We start from the raw sequence: 23,762 nt of genomic DNA, 5'->3' as shown, positions 1-23,762 counted from the left end.
TGGAAATTGTGACCTGAAGTTAGAAATATATTTTTTTTTAAAGAAGTTTCATTTTCTACAAGGTCCAGATCCATTTTCATCCCTGTGAAGTTCCTGCTGTGCTGTAATTCAGAATAGAAAGAGACAAAATCCATTTTGCTGTCCATAGCAGTGTTGGTCCAGCATCACCGATCCATGTGCATGGCTGGCACAACAGCACTGTGTGACACTTTGCTTTATTAGCAGGAAGTGCCATGGTACTAAAGGAGAGCAACACCAGCTTATCCTTAATATGGCAAAATCATTTAAATCCTTTATCTACGTTAACTTTTTTTTGTGCACTGTTACAATTAGGTTCAATTAATGAAAGGCAAATTCCAGCCCTTACATTAAAATAAGGAGGGGGAAAAAAAAGAGGAAAAAAATTCCTTGTAAAGAACTAATTAGTATGGTTGTTTATTTAGACTCTAATAGCTTAATTGCATCCTATCTTGCTATTTACAAATAGGCATCATTAAAGAATAATGAGCATGTGAGGGAAAGTGCAGCACTGATACAGCAGCAGATGAGACACAGGGAAAAAAGCCTAGCTGAAGGTTCTGGGGGGGCAGTTTGATTTATGTAGTGAATACAAAACCTTCTTTTCAGTACATATAAATAGGATTTCCAGCCATTCTAGTGATTAGTAAGATAGATGTAGGAGTGGGAGGAAAGGCTTCTGGCTGGCAGTTCCAGGAGGAGCAGGTGCCTGGCCTTTTGCTGGAAATGTGTGCAGCTTGGTTGCATCTCTGCTTTGATGTTGCCTTGTTCTTTAAAAAGGTGACTAAAAACCTCTTACAGACTCGCAGTCCTTTCTATACTAGCAGGGAGGTACCCTGTTAACTGAAAATAATGTTGTCTTTCTTTTAGCTCTGCAATGCAGAGCATCTGCAGTTCAGATCAGCAGCAAATTCCCTGGGATGCTGAGGGGAAATCTGGAGCTTTGGGATTGTTCTACGAAGCGCTGGAGCTTGGTGCTGTCAGCACGCTTTCTCCTAATATTAAACTTCCAGATAAATCTGAAGAAAGAATGTTTGTTAATGCATTTTTTTAAATCATTTATAAAAGGTCCTTTCATTTGCTATCCGTTCCAATGAAAAGGCCAAATTAAGGGGTGTGTTGCAAGCTATTTCTCCCAGGCAGAATTCTGGCATGGCAAATGGGTTTTGATCCTTTTCATTTTGCGGATTAGTTTTGGCCCTGACACTGACTCATTTGGAAAGGTATTTCTTTCTTCTCCAATTGGTGAGCTGTGCTAACTGGGAACGTTTTTAGCAGCCTTACAAGAAATTATCTGAAGCATTTTCACTGATTATTCCGTCTCCCCTCCCCCAGACTTGGCATACAGCATCTGTCATCTGCTCCTTGAGAGTTATCTTAGCGATAGACAAAATATTTTTAAAACTGGGATATTTCGAGATTTTTATTTTCTATATTTTTGTCAGAAAAGCTGCATAATATTGCAGATTTCAATCAGCTGCCTGTCCTACCTTCGTCTGGTGCCTGCCGATTTGGAAGCAGGGGCATTACAGATAACTTCACTGCCTGAATTCAGTGCACTTGAGTTGAAAGTGAGTGAGAAGCCCATTGTTTTTCCACAGACCAAAACAGAGGCTGCAGAAGTATTTAACTCGCAGCTGTTCCATTTTCAGCTCGCAGAACTGTGGGGCATATTTTTTCATTCATATTAATTGAATTTTAAAGTGACCTTGTACACGTATTGATTTGAATTAAAATCTTCCACATCAAGGACAAGTTGGCATATATCCTACAGGCAAAATATTAAAAAGCCAAGTGCTGTCTTAACAGGGTATCGACAGAAGAGGTTGCAATTTAATGGGAGAAGGTGGCTTAGAAGGGAAATTGTTGCCTTTTTCTTGCAATGGAAAGGTATCCTTTGTGTAATAGAGGAGCTTCGTGCAGCTGCTATCTGTGGCAGTGCAGGGATGCATTGTGCCCATTAAAGCAGGGAGAGCCTTGAGCTCCAGCATAGCACCCTGTGCTCCCAGAGTTCAGAGCAGAACTCTCTGATTGTTTGTTGTTTTTTTTTTATCAGAGCCATTGGGTTTTTGTTCCCTTCCTCCAGGTGATCTGCGACCAAAGGTGTAAGTTATGTGTGTAAGTTATGTAAGTTATACTCCATACATGGGCTTCAGTTACTTGCATTCAGCAGACATCAAAGGAAAACTGTTGGCTGGAAAACGTGATCTTTAAAATGTGGTTTGTGTGAACAAAAACATCGCATTCTGAAAATGGTTATGAGTCTTGATCATTAGAGGGAAAAATACAAGGTCCCTCATTACTGTGTATGGCAGAGAATGTGCCTTATCCTTTAAGGAAATGTGGGGCATCCTTTTGGCTCCCACGTGTAACTGCATCCTCCAGCCTGGTGATGGTTCACTCTTTGTGCTGCCCACCTCAGTGTTTCAGCACTGTTAAAAATGATGAACTGTAAGTCCTCAGAGCTATGCTTCTACATTTCTTGAGACTTAACTCGTGTACTATTCCTGTCATTCCTTTTGATACAACCCTGCAGTAATTGTCTGAAGGTCCTGATTTCTCTTCCAACCTCTCTAAAAGCTATAGGAGGAGTTCTATGCCAACACAACAGCAGCACAAAATAGGGGAGCATTCTGTTTCGATGCCAGACTGCTAATTCACTGCTAATACTGCTGTGTGAGTGGAGATTCCAACACAGCACCTCACCCAGGGAGCTCACTCTGAAAAGTGCATTAAGGGTGGCTGTACACAGCTCTCCCAGATATGGGAGATGAGGGAAGGCAGTGACACTGCTTGTTTGGCATTCAACAAGTGGATGATGTGAGCTGCTGTCCTGTTCCAGCCTGCAAAATTTGGCCTTTCAGTTTTGCATGATGGATAATAGCTGCAATCTGGGTAACAGCGACAGCTTCTGAAAGTGAAAAGTGAATCACTGGAAGGCTGTGAAAACTGATGACCTGTAAAAGGGCAGTGAGCTGATGCAGAAGCATTTGGAGAGGATTTGTGCAGGTCAGCCTGGTGGGGAGGTTTGGGGGCAGCAGGATGTGTATGCAAGCTGCAGTGCCAAACATGGGACTTTTCAGTTTGTTACGTGCGACTACTAACTCTGAGGATTTTCAGGAACATCCCACACAGGCTTCAGAGCAACTTCATCCAAGTTTTTTTTTTTTCTCCTGCCTGGCAGCAATGTGAGATATGAACGCAGAATGCAGGGGAAAGAAGTGAGCATCCACTGAAGTGTGTGAAGGGAATGAAAATAGAAAATATTACATATAGAGCCGTGTCTGGGAGTTTGTAGGACTGCCTTTTTGCTCTTCATTAAGAAGATTTCTGTTTTGTTTAAAATTTCTTCTTTTTCTCCTCTGAAATTTGCTGTGTGTCGTTGCACAGTGTGGGGTGGAGGCAGTTCTCTCAGTAGGGTTGCATCCTAGAAAACCACCGCTCTTACTGAGGTAGAAAAGAGTAAATAAAAAGCCAATTAACTCTGAATGTGCCGACAGCTTTTTTCAGAGCGTCTCCAATTTCTCATCGTTTCTAATTAATTCTGCCATCATGACAAAGTAGTTCTTCTGATTCCAGCAGATGATCAGCATCATAGAGCAGCCACATCTGGGACTGTACTTTTAACTTAGTTGTTACAGTGCTGAAATTCCTCTGCTACTTTCTTCTTTCCTTTACTTGCAGACCAGCTAGGTCCTGTTACAGAGGATCCAAGTAAATACCACCTCTAGGCCTAAATTCACAGCAACTGAGACCCTTATTGGGTTGCTTGAGAATGCTGAGTAGTTCCATACATGTTCATGAAGTCCCAGCGTGGTGGAGGAAAGTGGGAATCAGGAAGAGCTATTTGTGCTGTGGGCGTAGCTCAGGCCTTCTTGCAGGCTACCCTACGTCTGCAACATTTTTTTTCTTCAAAAATTTCTTATGGATTGCTTTATGTTTCTGAGAAATCACGCCCGGCAGCCTGTCATCTTGAGGGCTGTCATTGACTTCTTTTTCCCTTCTCTTCCCCTTGATCTGTCTGTTGCTGTCAACTCATTCTTTCCTCTTGCTCTAACTCTTCTGGCCCGGAGTTGCTTTTTCCACATCCCACACCAAAGAGTTGTCATCCTTTGAGGATCTGTAACTGTCCTGCTGTATAGTTCTTTAAAATGGGAAACTGGTATTTACAGCACTTTGGGTGACTGTTCTAAAAAAGCTCTGTGCTGTCACTCCATTCCTACCCCCGTTTCCATCCCAGCCCTCTGTCCTCCATCAGCGTTGACGTCGCCTGTTTTCTGCTGTCTGTGTTCCAGCACTTCATCCAGTTCAGATGAACACATGCGAGAACAATCATCATCTTCCTGCTAACATCAGCAGATAAATCCACTCCCAAAGAAATCAGTCACCGTGCGTCTTTATTGATTTGTTGTATATTTTTCCTTTTTAATTCTGCTAACGACTGCTGCCTCCCACCTTGTTTCAACATGAGTAACTGGTGCTGACTAAGAGAATAAAGAGCAATTTTGTGCTTTTGTGCATGAGTGAAAACTCCACGATATTTGTACAACAAAACAGGACAAAATTCTTATTAGACGTTTTAACAGGATTGAAGTATAAGTTCATCTTTGAATGTTAAATTGATTTTTAGATTAAAACATCTTCATTATTGGTTTTTCTTGTCAATACTGTAATTTAGGTTTATTTCTGCTGTTATATTGTGACAGACCAAGATGCTACTTTTATTCCTTGCCCTTTGCTGTTATTACAAAAGAAAATAAAACGTTTCAAAACGTAAGATTTTTACTGTTGGAATTGCTATTCTCCCACTTTGTTTTCTTGTAAATATTTTTACATTCTTATTGAACCTAAAGTGTTTTACATTGAACCTATGGCATGCTTTTAAAAGCTAACATTAGAGGAGTCTGATTCTTCTTTCAAATTATTTTTGCTTAAATGGACTCCCATTGGAGAACGTAGAATACATTGAAACTAATCATAATTTGCTCATTGTTTTTTGACAAGTTATTGAGTTGTGTTGTTTATGAAATGGAGAGAGTTGCTTGGTTGTGCCGTGTCTGCACAAGGGAATTCTGTGAATTCATACATTTTTGGTTGCAAATGAATGTTTGCTCTGCACTTTATGGTCTGTCTCTTCCTCATAATGTGCACAGTGTTTTCAGATCTTCCATTTTGTTCTGTCTATAAAATATTGAAAACTGAGATTGCATCAGCTTAAGCTGTTAACATGATGGTCTTGTGAATTCAGACACCATTAGCTCTCCTTCACCTTGTTTGTCCTTTTCTTGTTCTTGATAGGTTACCTTAGGAAAAGTGTTAAAAGTGATCGTGGTGATGCGGAGCCTCTTCATTGACCGGACGATCGTAAAAGGATACAATGAAAACGTCTATACCGACGATGGCAAGGTAGGTTATCGTGTATCCAGCAACCATCAATTTTATTTTTAGCTGATATTTAAATGTCAGAGAAAAGGAATCCCATCACAAGTATGCTGGAATCACAAAACTGTCAGAAGAATTTGTGGATGTTTTACAGGGTTTAAATTTATCATGCTTTCCTTGGATTTTTCATACCCGAATGTCTGACTTCTTTCTAAGCTCTGATGCTCTTGCTTGAATTTCTAATTTATCACCTTAGACCCCCAGTTGCCTCATTAATAGTGTCTACTGAGAAAACATTTTTTCAGTGTTCGAGCACATCAATAGCCCAAGGTTCAGTTTTCTCTTTTCTGAGAGCTTTTGGGAAATCTTGGGCTAGCTTTGTGTTCAGCTTGATAAGCTCAGCCATGAGAATCACTGCTAGGTAGTCCTCAGTAATTTCCTTGTCAGTATTAGCTCATCTTGAACAGCAGCTACTAAAGGTGAGTGTTCCCTGCTTCCATGAGGGTTTTGTTTCATCAGCCATTCACCCTGCTTGAACCCTTCCATTTCTCCTGACTCCAGATGGCCGCCTGCAGCCCGAGTTCAGGACGGGAGCTGACACCCTTGGCTCAGGTTGCTCCTCCTTGGCTCAGAGTGGAGTGGTCTCTGTTACTGAGATAGCAGGACACTCCTGTGCCAGAAACAGTACTAAATGCCTCCATGTTGCACATGTTCTCTCTGGAGTTTTCTCTTCTGATTATGAAGCCTATTAAAATACAAAGTTCATTATATCAAGATGAGTACTTGGCACCCATAGGCCATGTTATAATGAGGTGAGACTTTTTTCCTTTCAGAAGTGATAACTGGGTTTCAGCACACAGCAGCACGTTGTGTACTGACCCAGGGTTCAGCAGCTCCAGTCTGAATCTCTGTTCCCCAGAAAAGGCCAGGAGCAGATCTGCCAAGAAGTGTATCGTAGCTGTGTTTCCCAGATGAGAGATTCTCACTTGAAGGGTGGGGGATTGGCCTAGGGAAGAGTAAAATAAAAGCTGACTGAATTTTTATTTGCATTGCTCAGATCTATGGGTTTAAACACCACTTTGCAGCAGAAGCAGTTGCACCCCACTCCCAGCATATCAACATACAAACGCAGACTAAAGCATCAGCCCCTCTTCACCCCAACTTCTGGTGGAAAGTGAAAGAACTGCCTAAAAATCGCTGACACCACTTGTTCGTTTCCCATGTCACATTTCATGTGGGTGTGCTCATTTTCGCCAATGAATCCAGTTTCCTTTGAGGCTCCCTTGAAATATAATTATGCTGTATATGCTGAAAAGATGAGTAAAAGTTCCTTTGCAAAACTCAGCATCTGGTGTGGAGCTTCTGTCTCGCTCCAGGTTAGCTCTCAGGAGAGCTGTGTTCCTCCACTGTTGCCATGTGAGAGCAGTTCTCACCACGGCTGGCTTTGGGCACGGGGCACTAACCTTTGTCTGTGTCCGTAGGGAGCAGTTACCTCCTCCTGAGCAGCACTGCTAACACCTGCTTCGCCTTCTTGCTTCAAGCAGTCTGCTGGGGAGGCTGTTCTCTACCAACTTACATTTCAGCATTCTAAGCGGGCGATGCGACTGCTCCCACGAGGCTGAATGAACCCGTGTCTGTACCGTGGCAGTTGCTATTCCATTGGGCCATCTCAAGGCTGGAGCAAAGCTGAAGGTCTGCAGTTTAGGTATAAATAGGAACATCTCGTCTGACTTTGGTAGAACTGGAGTTGCAGCCTCTTAAATCATGAGTAAATTTGGCTTGGAAGATTGAATATATGCGTAGCTTGCTAGTTTTGCCAACTGGAGCACATATTGACAAACAGTGGGCTCCCTTTTTTTCCACTAATTAACTACACTGGTAATTGGAGTATAAGAATAAGATAGTGCTCTTGCAATGATTCGCTTTACTTTATTGTGCCTGCTGGGAATGAGTGATTACAGTCAATTGCAAACATAGTCCACTCCAATTCCTTCTCTGTCACAACAGCTGCTGTAGGGAAAGTGCTCCACTGTTCTAGCTTTCTCAGTTTCCAGCCTGGTGCTGGGAGGGAAGCAGTAGCACTCATTGTCTCAGAAGGGTATGAGGGAGATCAGTGAGTGTCCTCTTTGTTAGATAATAAAAGTGCAGAGAAGCTTTGGAGTTGCTGTAGGGAGTGATTGTTTTTCCCATGAGCAGTTTGCACAGTAATTGCTGATTTTGGGGTTTGCTTACGGATTTGTAGGGAGCATTTAATATTTGTAAACAGCAAGGATGGGATTAACTAAAAAGGCATCATACAGTATGGCAATTCTGAAGCTCCTCTGTTTTCTGTAAGTCATGCTGAAGAAGGGGCGCAGGAATAAGTCACAGCATCCTTGCACTTCTCTACGTGCAAATAGCTGAGCGGTGGTCTTCTGAGTAACCTCCTAAGCCCACGTATCAAAAGGTCCTTTAAGTAACAAAAGTGAGATTCTCTGAGGAGATTTCTCTAAACGGCGAGGTTTGGGGCAATGCAATGTATTCGGCAATGTCCAACAAAAGAAGAAATGGCCATCATTGGGAACTGAAGGATGGCACAGGCAGAAAGTGGAACACGCTTTGTGAGGCACAGGAGAGGAAAGCACAACTGGTTTAGCAAATTTTGCATTTCTGGGAAGAAAAGGGAGAGAGCAAACAGGAGAGGTACTGATGTCCTCTGGTGCATTAGGCAGGCAGATCTGGAAATAAAACCAACATGGGTGGCTCTCAGAGCTGTGGAGCTGTGCGTGGCAGCGTGCTGAGGCACAGCCAGCAGGTACACAGGAGAGCTGACGTTGCAGTATGCAGGTTGCTGTGGGTTGCTGTGCTCTTAGACGTCGCACTGTCTGCGTTGACAGGAGCTTGTGTGAAAGCTTCCCGTGGTTTCTGCTGTACTGAAGTCTACTTAAATTGGTTGCTCTCTCTTAAGGACTTAAATACTTTCAAAATGAAGGTGAAAAAATGAAAAGTAGTGTTAAGCTTTCCATGAGTAAAATAGGATACTGCACTTCGGCGTTTTATTTTCAAGCTTTGCTTATATAGACAAAGCATCAGTGTGTTTCTTAAGTGCTTCATGTACTTCTCTCGTGAATTATTCACAAACCCTGCAGAATGTGTCTTTGCCAGGTTGCCAGCTGCATAACTTAGACATTTTTGGTGACACTTTGCAAAAACAATAGGTGAGCTGTGGCAGCGCTGTCATGCAGCCGGCTCTGTGTGCTGACTGCTCTGCCTCTCTCCTGCTTACTGTACCAGCCCATTACGTCCACCCCATACTGATGTGTTTTAATTAGCCCTGTACCTTCAGCTATGGCACCGTGCCACCTTCGATTTCAAACTTTGACATACTCATTGTGCACTGGAATTTAACCACGGATAGTAATTAATTACTAATGTTGTCCTGATTCCTGAATAAATGAAGCTGTGCAGCTCGCTCTTGCAGGGCAGGCTGATTGTCAGCTGAACCATTAGTTAACCTAGTCTGCCAATAAAAATAGAGATGCATCGGGACTCTGCTGGCATGGTGGGTAACACCCTGCTTCTCCTTGGATTCGGATACCACGAAGCACCATGGCAGGGTGTGTTTGGACTGGGTACTTAACATCCCTGCCTAGCCAAGCTCTGATTTCTGCATGCATTCGACTTAACTAAAGAAACATAAGTGTCTCTGTTGAATTATCATGTTAAGGAACTGGGGTTATGTTAATGCTGTGGCTTCATTAATTACCCCATATCAATAAGAAAAGGCAGCTTTTAGCCTCCTAGCGTAAGAGAGGAAAAGAAATAGTGGTATCAAAGGAAAGCTTCAAAGACAGCCCGAGCTGTCTCTCGGGTAATTTCTGATCCCCGTATTCTTTCCACTTCAAAGCTGGATGTGTGTGTGTTTGGGTGAAGGGGGGTTGAATCCGATTTCTCTAATAAGTGTTGGCACCGGACCTGTTTGATATTAGATGCAGGGAACATTCTGATTTGTTATCGCCTTTGAAATCGTTCAGATGACCTTCAGAAAATGGCCTCTCCTTACTTATGCTGGGGTGGGTGGGGAGAACGGGGCGCTGGGAAAAAAAGCCCCAGTTTAATTCACATGCAGAGGATGCCCTGGAATTGTGCTTTCAGCAGTTTTTTAGTTACAAATGTGTGTCTTGATTGAAAGTGAAAAGTTGAAGAATAATAGACCTGTAACGATGCATTCTTTAATCCGCCTCTGCCTTCATCCTCTGGTTGGGGGAAAGGTGGTCAGTCATGTAGGATTTCTGCATGTGCTTTGGGGAGGGGCTGGTAGCTTTTTTTTTCTTTTTTTTTCTTTTTCAGCTTGGCTAACATCATACCTAGGAGACTTTCATTACTTTTTCAGCTTTCCAATCTGCTTGTCCACTAATGAACATTTCAGAACCTGTTGGACTCATCTTAATGCTTAATGCAGCATCTGAAGTGGAGTTTTTTCTTTAATTTTTTTTTTATATCTCGAATCTACCTAGAGAGGATCACACACTGGGTGTGATCACTGGAGACGAGCAAAACCATGCATGTGTTCCAATTATAGCAACTCTGTCTGCTTTTGAAGCAAGCCCAAACTTACACAAAAACAGCTTAAAAAATCTGTATTAATATTTTATTTTTAAGTGTAGACTTTTCTAATATGGAAATGTGATGCTTCCTTCCCTACAGGCGCAGGTACATTGTGCAGAGAATCATGCATGGCTCCAAGTCCCAGCTGGGCTGCTGCTCGTAGGAGCGGTGTCGGTGTTCAGGTTCTTGAACCTGCCTTAAGAGCCAGAAATGTAAAGTTTTGAAGGTAACATGCCTTAGGGTACTTCTGCCTTCAGCTGACCTGGAAAAGGCATCGAGGCATCAGCTGCCTTCTGTCTCACGGCAAGGTCAGCACTACTAAGCCATGACACATCCATTCAGAAGCGATGCCTAAAATCTTTAACAACATCACCCGTCAGGCTGAGGTTTGGAGACTCAGGAGTCACTTCTGTGCCACTGCTCTGAAGGCAACCACGTAACAGCTTTAGTCTTAAAGGGATGGGGACTGGTAGCATTCTCAGCCATTCTACCTATGTGCATTAATTACTGGGGTTCAGTGGCCTTCCCCCTCCTGTGTGTTTTATGCACATGCTGGGACTTCTTCCATGTCAGGCTCTAACCTGTGTGCCTTTCAGAAGGTTTGTCGTTCCAGCTGCAGCCTGTGGGCACTGCTGCAAGTCAGATGGAGATAACTGGCTGTACTTCATAATAAACGAGGTGAACCCAGCACAGAGTTGCTTCTTTTAAATCCATTTCTCTGAAGGTGTAAACCTGGCAGAGCGTGTTTAGCACCACACTCTATTTATTCTCAGAATTGTACATTTAGCTTGAGATCTCTTATTTGCATTTTTAGCATCATTTGCCGTACTTTAATAAAAGGTGTATTATACAATTAATGAAACAACTAAATATTGCAATGCAGGTTTTATGTGTGCATTTAAACGCATTTCTCCAAGAAAGCCAGAGTCACTGTACGTGTTTATTTCTCCATGATTAAAGGTGAATTTGCAAGTGAGGACATGCCAGAGGATTTTGTGCACTTTGGAAGAAACCTGGCACTAATGAGTGAAGCTGATGGCTTTTCTTATACTAGTGGTTGAGTATAGTGGGATCTGTAAGACAAAAGTGATTTGCAAGTCAGGGGTTGAAGGAAATTCTTCTTTTTTTTTTTCTTCTTCTTCCCTGCTGCTTTTCTGTGACAGTGTACAAGCTATTCCACAGGGCTGGGCTAAAGAGCACTGGCACATCACTTTGAACTGTCCGACGTGCGAGCCATTTGGTTGTTCAACAAGGGCAGCATTACCTTCTGCTTTCTGGGGTTACTAACATTCATTTCCTATCCGGCTGAGCACACACTTATGTCATGGATGTGTGCAGCTATCTACAGCCAGTGTGATTTTGTCTGCGGATGTAAATGCAGTTTCCTAAGGGATGCTTTATTTAGTCCCAGAAGAGCAGTGCTTTGGCTTAATTCAGCTAAACGTTCTTTGTGTCATTTGTAACTGAATCACTTATTCAGACACAAGACGAGCATCAACTTAGCAAGAATGCCCTCATTTTAGAAACAGACCAAAGCTGATGAATATTTGTGCAGATCAGCCGCAGCCTCAGACAGATGAGCATTTTTAAAGGGAACACATTAATTCAACAGATCTCATATGTATTTTTCTTATTGAAACTGTAATGAACTGTGTTCCTTTTTCATTGCAAAACAAATTAACTTTGATGTCATTATTTCCCTTTCTTAAATTGCAGCAGATGCAATTGATGGGTCAAGAAGTAAGCTGGGAAGTGAAGCTCCGTAGCTCACTTTGCCAGTGCTTTGAGTTGAACAGCTGCTTCCATTCTTTTTCATGGTAATTACATGTAGTAATCTATAACTTTGTTTTTCCTATTGCAGCTTGACATATGGTCCAAATCCAACTATCAGGTGTTTCAGAAGGTAAGTCCCACATCGTTTCTCTTTACGTAACAGACGTGACATACAGGTAGGGTTGGTTTTAAATAAAAATTCATAATCTATTCCCTTGTCATCTGTTATAAATCTCTTCCCATTTATTTCCCATCACAATTTCAGTCAGCGGTTTGGAACGGGAAGTTGGAGGTTTTACTGCCGTGGACTTAAAATTTCATGAGGAATTTTGAAGTACTCTCTGTTTTGGTTTAAATTTTTGGAGGGAAGGGGGGAAGTTATTTTGGATTTTATTATGTTGGATTCATTCTTCTTGGTTGCCTCCCTCCTCTGGAAACTCAATATCTTGGTATTCTGCTATCTTCCATGCAGGGAGGAGAACATTCATCTTTGAAGGCCTGTTGTAAAAATGCTGCAAGTTCAGGTTGTTCTGGGGTTAAATTCTTCTTCCTTATCTTCAAGCTACAGTTCAAGGAGCCTGAGTCTCCAGCTAGCACACTGCTGCCTTTCATCTGTTTCTGTAGTTTCTGTAACAAATACGAGGCAGGGACTCTAAAGGGCATAAAAGCAGAGGTCAGAGTATGGCATATTGACTCTATTTGTGCATCTTTCTTCCAAGGCTTCAGATGCTGTCAGAAGCAAAGATGTTTGACCTGTGGTATTAGCCTGCTGGAGATCAAAGGACAGCTTATGGGGAGGTTCTCCTCCCTTTGGTTGCTCTCCCTCTCTGCCTAGCATTAAAGCAAAATGTTGCTGTAGTCAGTTCTTTACTCCAGAGATTAGTGGATTAAATATACTTTCTTTATTTTTTTCTTGCTCCTCAAAAATATTTTGTGTCAAGTAGGGTAATCCAGCGGGAAGTAAAACAGCATAAATCTTAGTAAATAGTTTATCAGTGTACTTTTAAGTAATTTTTGCAATGGAATAAATTTAAGTTTCTGTAATTAAGCGCATCATCTCAGTTTCCCCATGTGTGTTTTAGATTGTAGTCTCATTTGGGCATAAGGTTGTCTTCCTGGCTTTTTTTTTTTCTTTAGAGTTACTTGGAAGACTTAAGTTATACTGCAAAAGTTTGTGATAAATGATGCTAAATCTTGAGTTTTGATTATATAACTTTCTCTACATGATAGATAAGTGTACAGTAAGTTGACAGTTTGCTTAGGAGTCCAAGTTAAGGAGTTGGTGAGTAAGTCCATAAAGCAAATTTCAGGTTCAGGTGAGAGCCTTCAGATAGAAGGGAGAGAGCTCAGTGGGAAGCTGTGAAATACCTTTCTGACAGCTGCCTGTGTGACAGCATTTTGGATACATAAGAATCTTTATTTTCTAGTTAATAATGATTTCACTAAAATGCCTTGGATGATAATTCAGAAATGTACAAAGAGAGAAGATGTATCATTGTCTGTCTGTGGGCAAGTCTGTGTGTACATGAAATAAGTGGCTGATCTCTTCCTTAATCCTCTAAAACAACGTGATGTGACCTGACTATGACGTTCCTGTTCTCCAGTTCTCTCTCAACAAATAACACCAAGTGCAAAAATATGTACCAAAAAAAGGGAAGTCTTACAGGAGTAAGGGTTGCCTTGAACCGGTGGAACAGCTCTGTCCTTGCATACATCATTCCCAGCTCTGTCATTGCCTTACCTTGGGCAAGCTGTCTTTGGATCAGTTCTCAGCGTCCCTTCAGCTGGGGGAATACTTGCTGACTTCACAGGAGCTATTGCTGGATTGGTCGTACAGAGCTCTGGGACTCCTGCGTGAGAAGTCTGTCAGAATGCAAGGTGATGGTGCTTTCTAATCAATAGATTCTGCACAGTTGAGCTGGTAGTTAAATAAACTAAAGCTGAGGCTGAAGTCAGGTTTTCAAACAGATGTCAGAAAATGCTGTAGTTCAGCACAGTAAGTTTTCTCTTGGTGCTGCCGTGTTTGGTTTTGTCTTTATTCTCTGAAACCGTGCTTGTATGCACTCACACATCCTGGAATAGCTGCTCAGCTGTGGCAAAACAGAGGAAGTAGTTAAAAGAATTTGAGGGAAACTATTACATTCCGTTAGCATTGCAGTACTGCAAGGTCTTCACAAGAAATGTTTTAATGTGACTGAAGGATCATCGGTAATAAGGTCAGAGCGTATTTCTGAATCTTGCTGGAATGTTTTCCTCGTGGCAGTCAGCAGTACCACGACACAGGAGTGCTGTCTGAGAAGGAAAAGTACGGATGAGTAACCGAGGAGCCCAGGCACCCCTCCAGCCCTGCTGCCTTGAATGCTCTGAAGTCACCCATCACTGAAGGGCAGGGACGTTTCTCTTTAAAAGCCACACCGTGTTCTCAAACTTTGCTTTCAGAGATAATACAGCAGCATCTGGAGCTCACAGGATACCTGTCTGTGGTAGCTGCAAGCCTGTCAAAATCTCACAGGGCTGCGGGATGACTTTCCAGGTTAAGGACCGGAGACCTCTGATCTTCAATCCAACCCTGTCAAGTGATGCTAAATTTGTCCTGACTTTTGTTTGCAAGTGCTGGCTGTGTCAGCATGCCTTTTCTCTCTCTCCTTAATAGGCAGGATACCCGGGTGTGTATAATTTGATGGGGGACAGCTCCCAGAGGGCCCATTACTGTTAAAGCATCCGGTCATATTGTGAGTCCCCCAGAGCCTTCTGCAGTCTGGTCCTGGGGTGAATAAGCTTTGCGGCTATTGAATCCACCAGGAGGGTTGGGTTCAGAGAATGGAGCTGGGAAATGGGAGGATGAAAGGGCAGAAGCTCAAGGAGCACTGAAAAGGTTTTCAGCCTTCCATATTAGTCTGACATTTAAACTCGGCAGGAGTGGCAACTGTTCTGATCTCAGACCTCCTCAAAGACACCTCCTGTGTCTTTGTCTGCTACCACAAGAGTAGGAACAAAATGGGAAATCAGGAACTATTTTGGTGCTAAAATCTTAGGAAGAAGCATGTACAATTCCTGATCGTTGTGCAGAGAATTAAACAGATATATATATATATATATATATATATATAGGTTGTGGAGAATGGTGTAATATTTGTAACTTTGCATTCAAAAAAGAGATGTGTAGTGCAGCAGAACTGCTCTGAATGGATCAAAACTGTGCTACGGGGAGACCGTGTCGGATGTTAACTGTTTCATTTGCCAGCTACTCAATGAGCTGCTATGTAATGTGGTCATCTGGGCTGATTGAGTCACACGTAGGCTGTAAGCTCGTTCATTTCTGTCTGATCTCTATCTCTTATTTACACCTACATGGTCTCCATTTCAGCATGCCACAAAGTGCTCTCCTTTTTGGTTTGATCACTTCTCCCAAGTCACATTTTAATCTAGACTTTGAGCAGCTATCGGTGCCTATCCAGCTGCTGCAAGGTGCGTGATCCCCAGGTGGAACTCAGAGCACAATCTTCTCCACTCCAAGGGCATATAAGTATTGTAATGTATGAAGATGTATTCTTGTCAATAATCTCGGAATAAAATCACGTGTAAAATGAATGCATGCATGAGACAACTATCGGGCTATTGATGCTGTCTGCTCAAGGAGAAGGGATGGACTGTTCCAGGTCACCCGCATCATTGCTCCTCTGCACGATCAGCGTGTGGCTGTCTTTGGGGACATGCTTAGGTGGAATCAAACCTGTGACCCAGTCCGAATGAGCAGAAGCAAAATAAACACTTAAACACTGAGCTCTGAAAACGACAAAGAAATCCTGTGCTCCACAAAGAAATCCTCTGCTCTGTGTGGCAGACTTTTACTGAGCAGGGCGTGGGGAAAGGAGTGTGAAGGATTTCCATGGCATTATCAGCGCTTGTTTGCCAAGGTGCCATCTATCATCCTCCCCGAGCCACCCGCTGATTCCCTCCAGGGAGACTCCAGTGCGTACCTGCAGTGCAGATTGAGTAATGGGAATCCTTGGAAATGAGCAGAGGCACTCGTGCAGTTTTCCATGGTAGAAGAGGTCTAAACACTAATAACACAGTAACTCTTTTTTTTCTTTCCGCACGCTGATTATCCTTTAGAACTCATTGCCATAGGCTGCTGTTAAGGCCATGAACTTAGTGGGGTTTACAAAAAAAAATTAAAAAACTTTCTGGGGATTTGGAGAATCCCTTTATATTAGATTAGTTCTCAGTGCTGCACTCATGGGAATAAACCAATAAGTAAGTTGCAAGGAAAGTTATGACTCTTAAGGGAAGTTTTTTACCTACATTTGAGGAGCACGTCCAATAGCAATGAGATGATATTAGAGTAGAGAGACAGCTTCTGTGATTCAGTCAAGTGAAATGTTTTTAGTTTTCTGTTTTGTGTTTGTGCCAGATATAGCTTCATGCCTCTATAGAACCTCATCTGTGGAGGAGAGCTGTGCCACAGGCCCCTGATTGTGTGCTTCATGCAGCCATTAGAGGAAGCACTTGTTCAGCATGCCCAGCCTTTGAGCTGTGGGATTCTTTTTTGAATGAATTTTCAGCATGGCAAATGTATGACTAATGGTGTTACCGGGGGCCAGCAGTGCCGTTTTGCAGAATCTCAGCAAAGCAGTGCTGTTGGGTGGCTGGAGCAATGCCGTAGCAGTGCTGTAGCCTGGTGTTGGCTCAGCAGAGACAAATCCCAGGGGTTGTGCTTGCTGCTCACAGTTTAGCACTGCTCTCAGGACCTTTTATCCACGTGAGAAGCCAGCACGCAGTGTTTGGGGACACCCAGCATCGCTGCCTCCCCACACACACAGCTCGGGAGCCCCTGGCAGCAGCAGGGACACATTGCCCCACTGCCCTGCTGGGGCTGGGCTGCTCTGCAGGAGGGCTGGGGTGCAAGGTTTAATTTGCACAGCAATGTAGTGAATATTAGATCTGACCCAGGATCGTTCTGTTTCATATTCCCCGTGCATCTGGGACTGGAGGCCGGGGAGTGGAGATGCATTTCAGGAGTGCACATTTCTAATCAGCTTGGAAACAAAAATTGAGAAAAAAATCTCTCAGGCAATACAGTTAACTGTTAAGAAGGGACGTTCTCTTGTTCACATTGAAAACAAGACTGGACCTCAGCAAAGCAGAATTCCATACAGCTCAGGACAGCTTAGGGTTGTTTAAAAGGAGAAGCCTGAGGCCATCTCTTTGCTAGATTTTTTTTCTTGTCCCTGAAGTGTTTTTTCCTCTGACTCAGAGCAGGAACACGCTTAGTTAAACAATAGCTGGTCTATTTAGCAAAATTGTGGCTTCAGGAGATTGTCTTTTTTTTTTTTTCCTTTTGGCAAAGATGCCAGATGCTTTTCAGTGTATGAATTCTGAGATATTGAGCTCTTCTCCGAGATCACTTGAAAATCTATTTCAGGGTTCGGAGCAACAGCTATCCTAATCAATGTGTGCTGTTCTGAGCATGTTCCTGTATAAAAAGAGGCAGAGAAATTAGAAAGTGACAGATAACCAAGATAGTGGGGAAGATATAGCAATGAAAGTGAAGTTAATAAAGGAAAAGTTCTGAAATGCACAAAATGTCATCCTGCACCTGGAATAAATTCATTTGTGATTCCAGCTTGGCTGGAACAAGAAGTGCGTCCCTTGGATGCTCTGGCACCTATTCACTTTGTTTTGCTTTGCTTTGCTGCAGCGTGAAATCGCATTGCCATTAGTAAAAGCTCAGCATTGATTTTTGATTTATTTTTATTATTAAAAACAGAAATCTGGGGCAATTTATGTTTTCTGTCATCATCTCTGTTATCTCGGCAGCCTTGAGTCTCCCTTCTGCCCTACGCACTGCCCAGCATGTCCTCCTCCCACCCTTCTTCTGTTTGACATCATGTTTGTTGGTTTGATCCGAGGGGGCTCATTCCCATATCCTCTTCCTCAGGCTTGACACCCGCTTTGATCCGGTGCAGAAGCACTGTACAAGCACTTGCTTATGGTAGAAATCGCCTCCTTTTTGTTCGGAAGATGTGATTAGTGTTCTAGCAGTGCTGGGGTGGCTTTCATCTCCCTGCGGAATCTCATTAGCTTTACATTACAATGGGAACAGCATATGTGCAACTTCGCCAAAGTGGCCAGTCAATTTAAATTTGTTCATAAGAGTATTTTTAAGCAACTTTCTATGTCTTCAGTGCCAAGAGAAAACAACTTTGTTGTTCAGGGAAAAAATACGGTTTGTTAGAAGTAGCAACGCAGCAGAAGGAGAGCGGCTGCTCATAAATATCTTCAGAACTTTCTATTCTTTGACATGTCTGGTGCTATCCTATAAAAGCACCATCTTAAAAGGAGAAGCTCACGTAGCTGGCGGGATTTGGGTTGCAGTCATTTCCAAACGCCGCGTGAGTTGTTTGAGCAACGTGGCTGACTTGAGTTACACCATGCTGCTAATGCATAGTTAATTCTGTTGGGTTTTTAAAGCATTGGAGGGAAGCATATAAATAGCTTCAGTCAGGGTCATAAAATCATATCATAGAATCATAGAATGGCCCGGGTTGAAAAGGACCTCAAAGATTATGTAGCTTCAACCCCCTGCTATGTACAGGTCGCCAACCAGCAGCCCAGGCTGCCCAGAGCCACATCCAGCCTGGCCTTGGATGCCTGCAGGGATGGGGGCATCCACAGCCTCCTTGGGCAACCTGTTCCAGTGCCTCACCACCCTCTGAGTGAAAAACTTCCTCCTAATATCCAACCTAAACCTCCCCTGTCTCAGTTTAAAACCATTCCCCCTTGTCCTGTCACTATCCGTGCTCATAAACAGCCATTTCCCCTCCTGTTTATGTGCTCCCTTCGAGTACGGGAAGGCCACAGTGAGTTCTCCCCATAGCCTTCTCTTCTCCAAGCTAAACAAGCCCAGTTCCCTCAACCTTTTCTCGCAGGAGAGCTGCTCCAGCCCTCTGACCATCTCAGTGCCCTCCTCTGGACCCGCTCCAAGAGCTCCACGTCCTTCCTGTGCTGAGGGCCCCAGGCCTGGACGCAGTGCTGCAGATGGGGCCTTGGGAGCATTTCTGTGAGTGCACCTTTTGCAGACTCACAGCCCTGAGCAGCCCCTCTGCCTGCAGTGAAATTCAGGGTGCTTCATTGCGATTTGCTTTGCTGAATTAGACTAAATGCCAATTAGGAACAAATGGAGTTAGTTGGGAATAGCACTTGTAATGTCGATTCACGCTTTCTTACTCGTAATTTATCTCACTTTCGAGCCAGGCCCTGGGAAATATATAGGTAGCACTTGAGAAGAACGCTTCATCTTCTTGATAATTACTGATGAGGCCCATAAATAGAACTACAAGTGATAGGATGCAGGAGTGCTGCTGGTTTTGTTGTCTGAGGCCTTTAATAGCACAGCCCAAAGATTGGATCAGTAAGTTCTGGCTGTAACGGAGCTGTTAAGGACTACAAACCTACTGAACCATTGCTTCGTTCTCCTGTTGTTTGAAATTATTCTTGCTATTACAGCTTTATGTGTCCTTTGTATTCTATCTCGCTCTAATTCCCAGATGGAGGATCTTGTTCTGGCTCTGTCTGGTAGATTAAAAAGCTTTCTATCAGGAACCTTTTACTAATGCAAGTAGTTATAAACCGTAATCATATTAATTGATTCCTGTTTTCTGAGGAAATGAGAGCTCGATTCCTATTTGTTCAATGTAAGCAACCTGAAATAAATCTATACAATTTAGATGTTTAAAGTATTCACATCAGAAAAAATTGGAGAAGAGTATCCTCATCTCCCATTAAAATGTAGTTTCAAATTAGAGTATTTTTTATTTTCTTTCTCCTCAATAAAACAGACCACAATCAAAGCTTTGGGGTTTTTTTATTTCCTTTTTTTTTTTTTTCTTCTTCACTTCTTTTTTTTTTTTTTTTACACTCTTGACCTCTGCCAGGAATCTCTAATTTAGCTACATTTTTTTTTCTTGAAGGGATCAACACATGTTAAAGGAACACATTCTCTATTTAAAAATGACCAGAGTGCAAAATGGGAACATCTAAAGAGAAAATCAGTGTTTTCCTCTGACATGGTTTGTTCAGTAACTTTGCTTGTTTATGATTTCACAGAGCATGTGAGATTTCAATCACAGAGGCATAGGTTCTGCTCTTCTGCTGCAGGCATTGCAAGTTAGATGAATTACTTGACATGGAGGCTTTTATTTTAGTATGATACTTTTTATTTTATTTTTGAGAAATTTCTGTCCTTTTAACAGTGATTGAAACAGCGTCTTTGGTCCCTTCTGTCTTTCAGATACCTTGCAGGCTGGGTCCTTTTGGTGTTGTTCCATGCAGCATTGAGCTGGCCGCCTTCCTGCATCACTTTGCTCACATTGGCCACCAGTCTATGTCATTTTACATCATTAGCTTCTGCCATGTGTTTGAATTGCCAAAGATGTGTTGATCTCACTCTGTGCATAGGAAGTTAGTCTTCATGATTGCTGTAGCTGATTGTTGTATGAAGGCTGACAGTGGGAATGGAAGGCAGCTTGGAAAAGCTACCCAAAATTTCTTTGAGAGCGTCTTAGCAGTGATGCAACCCTTGGTTTGCCACTTCCCTGTGAAATTTATTTTCTTTTTCATCAAAGAAAGATGTCTGAGACGTGGAATGAATGAGAGAATGTTCTCCTTCTGTCTGGCACAGGTGACGGATCATGCAACCACTGCCCTGCTGCACTACCAGCTGCCTCAGATGCCTGACGTGGTAGTCAGATCTTTCATGGTAAGTAAATTTGAAGGTAACTAACTACCTCCAGACAGATTTGAGCATGCTGACAGCAAACGGCACGAGGCAGTTGTGATGCAGTTGTAACTTCACCTGTTTAACCAAGCTAGACAGCAGAGATCAACTGTAATTCTTTGTATCTCATACCTGGGCAAGGATGAAAAGTCTTTCTCAGTGCTGTGGGATAGCTGATGTTTGAGGGTTGTGCTGTGCACAGGTGCTCTATCAGAAGCCACAATATTTGCTTGGTGATGCCAGTTTGTAAAGCTAGTCTGGGTCATCTCTGCGGACAGCAGAAGAAAGCTGCCCCACACTCTTTGTTACTGTCCAACCCATTCACACTGTGCTCACTGTGCAAGGAGTTGGTTTCTGGACATGAAGCCAGTTCCAATGAAACAAGCTTGCTCATCAGTGTGCCCAGCACAGCAGGGAATGAGGGCTACTGATGCGAGTGAAGAGCTTTGGAGGCAGGAATCATCAGGAGGAATCCTTGGTCCTTTTGGCCCAAACCTGGATCCTGATGGGCTGTGGGTAGATGATCAGTGCAGCAGCAGGTGATTTCAGGGCAGAGGAAATGCTTGCTGAGATATCCCACTGTTATTGAATACAATTGATAAAATACTGCTCTAACTTCGTGTAGATTTAAGTTTATCACCTTTAATTCTGCTTGAATTTAGTATTTTCTTTGTGAAATACACTTGGATGCAAGCAGGCCTGGTAGTCACAATGGTTTACGATTCAGAACACCTTCCACGAAGATGAATTTTGGCAGGGAACGTGGTTGCTGTTCTCCTCGCTGCAATCTCCCAGAGGAGATTTTGGGGAGGGATTTTCTCTGCTCTTCAGACTTTTTAGTTCATCTATTACATTACCCCTTCACTCAGAGCAATATAATTCAGACTTTGTAGAATCCACCATCTAATTTTGCCACTGGCAATCTGTGGGTGTGTAAGATAGCATTGGTTCTTTTATGTCTTTCTTTTCCAATATGTAATTTCAGGTCAGACTCGCTTACCTGCTGTGCTTGTTTCTTTGTTTATTCAATAAAAAGGCCGCTAAGATGAGAGCTGTGCAGAGGACGTGCACGTGAGCGTGGCTTTCAAAAGGTGAAAGCAGCTCTTCCAGGCCCAATCCATGTCTCAACACGTGTCTGAAAATGAATGTTTAATAGAAATGGGTAGCATGTCTGTGTGAGCCATGGGCCTGCCGTATTGATTTGACAAAACGCTGCTAAAAATGTTAACGAAGCAAAAACAGATGTACAACAGAAGTGTCAATACGTTCATCCTTTCACATGTCAGTTGTGCAATCCACATGACAGGGTGTACCGAAGCCCCAGCTTTCTGATGGCAGCAAAGAACTTGTTCTTTTCCCTTTCCACAGATGTCTCAAGTGCCCAATTTAACTTATTTACTGTTTTTGTGTTATGGTTCAGAAAATTCGATTTCTCTGTTGTGCAAGCAGGGTCCATCTGAGCTGAAGTAAATAACAGCAATTTACTTGTAGTGTTCTGCTGCCCTTGTCCCTGCACTTAGTGCTAAGCCCATGGAGGAGTTCTTTGGAGGAGAGCTATTGATGGCCAAAGGTTCGGTTGCTGTAGAGAAAGCTCTGATGAAGATGGAAGGATTTGTTTCAATAAACTCCTCTGACCTCTTCTTCAGAGAACAATTTTCTCTTATCGATGTAATTCAATAGGACTTTAAATGACAAGATTCATGCGTGTCCCTCACAGCATAAATCTGCTGCTCTGGGTATTTTTCAGCTGTGTATATCCTTGAGTTTGGAATTGAGTTATGCAATGCTCATTGCAATGTATGACGATGGGAAGAAGCACTTGTGAGGCAAGAACTGCACCAAGAACACCTGTTCTTACTGCTTGTACTTCAGCACTTGCCTTTGTATTTATAAATATATCCCTGATTATAGATATATATCATTGTAATCAGATTTAAAATCTTCCAGTATTTTTATGACCAATGAGTATTGATCTTAAAATCACATTAGGGAGGAAGTCATTTTGCTGTGAAAGTGCTTGTATCTTCAGCTCCTAAAAGTTCAGAGTGTTGCAGTGTGTTTGCAGTGGGGCTGAGATGGATGTTCATAGGAAGAGATGAACCAATATTCAACTGAAGAAGGTACCCATCAGGAACAATTAAATTCCAGGAATAATATGAGGAGCATTGGAACATTTGCCTTCCGCAGAGATTCTCCTGCTGCAAAAGCCCCCTGCTCAGAGTGCCTGAATTGCCATTAACAAATTTGCTTAAGTGACTAAAAAAGCAGAATATTCTTAATAAAGTGGGAATTCAGCTAGGTATGACCTTCTAATCTTCTGCACATTCTGTTTATAAAATCACTGCGTACCTCTCTGGGGCCTCGCCAAAGTACATTCCCTGTCCTTGGGATCACTGCTTGACAAGAATGATGACATAAGGGAATGTCCAGATCCACATTTCTTAATGTCTCTCCCTTTTTCTCTTAGACCTGGTTAAGAAGTTACATAAAGCTGTTCCAGGCTCCGTGCCAGCGCTGCGGAAAGTTTCTGCAGGATGGCCTGCCGCCCACCTGGAGGGATTTCCGGACACTTGAAGCTTTCCATGACACTTGCAGGCAGTAGCAGCAGGTGATGTGTGTGGAGTGAGCAGTGCTGGACTGGGAGGAGAGCTGCTGGCTTCACTGCTGGCTCTGCTTCTGACCCATCCGTTCTGCACTAAGTAGTGAGGTTGCACCAATGCAGTTTGCTGTTTCAAAGTCCTCACTCTGCAAGGTATGTGTGAGACTGGTGGGTTTTGGAGGTGGTGAGGAGCTCTTTGTGATCCTTGATGCTTCTCAGCTGGAACGATCCATCTGAGGAGGTCTGATGGTAATGATCTTCACCCCAAATTTAATGAAAGTGCCTCTGTATGGTTGGTGTTTTGCAATAGAATTTGCTATGTTAAAGGTTTTTTTTATAAGCTCAAAATAAATTTTGTATTTCAGAAGTTGTGCTTTTTCTTTCATTATTTAATCAGCAAAATCCTTGGGATTGGTGTGAGTTTTTCATAGCTGCTCTTTTCTTTAGAAAAACTGGAAGCATTTAAACATGTATATGCTGATATGATAGAGTTCTGTTGTTGTGAGGCTGCTTATCTGTGCTGGTCTTTTTCTGGAAGAGATTATGGTGTTGATTAAACATGGAATTTCAAAGGCATGCAACAGCTTGGAAGATGCAAGGCACTTTCAGAAGCGGGGGGGAACA

General features: G+C 42.7%; 1 protein-coding gene across 3 annotated transcripts in view; it reads left to right on the top strand.

Moving 5' to 3' along the window:
- Positions 1-23,505, top strand: part of MED27 (mediator complex subunit 27) — an 81,570-nt gene extending 58,065 nt beyond the window's left edge. The window contains exons 5-8 of one of the 3 annotated variants that reach the window (XM_003211284.4): positions 5,317-5,424; positions 11,849-11,890; positions 20,444-20,521; positions 23,007-23,505. In XM_003211284.4, coding sequence (XP_003211332.1) covers positions 5,317-5,424; positions 11,849-11,890; positions 20,444-20,521; positions 23,007-23,141 — 363 coding nt within the window. In that variant the 3' untranslated portion in view covers positions 23,142-23,505. The other 2 variants (XM_019621467.2, XM_010720928.2) reach the window with 2 other exon arrangements.
- The last annotated feature ends 257 nt before the right edge of the window (positions 23,506-23,762 follow it).

This window comes from Meleagris gallopavo, chromosome 19, assembly GCF_000146605.3.
Source record: "Meleagris gallopavo isolate NT-WF06-2002-E0010 breed Aviagen turkey brand Nicholas breeding stock chromosome 19, Turkey_5.1, whole genome shotgun sequence".
NCBI lineage: Eukaryota > Metazoa > Chordata > Aves > Galliformes > Phasianidae > Meleagris > Meleagris gallopavo.
The sequence above is the reverse complement of the archived record's forward strand: the minus strand, read 5'-3'. Positions and strand labels throughout refer to the sequence as shown.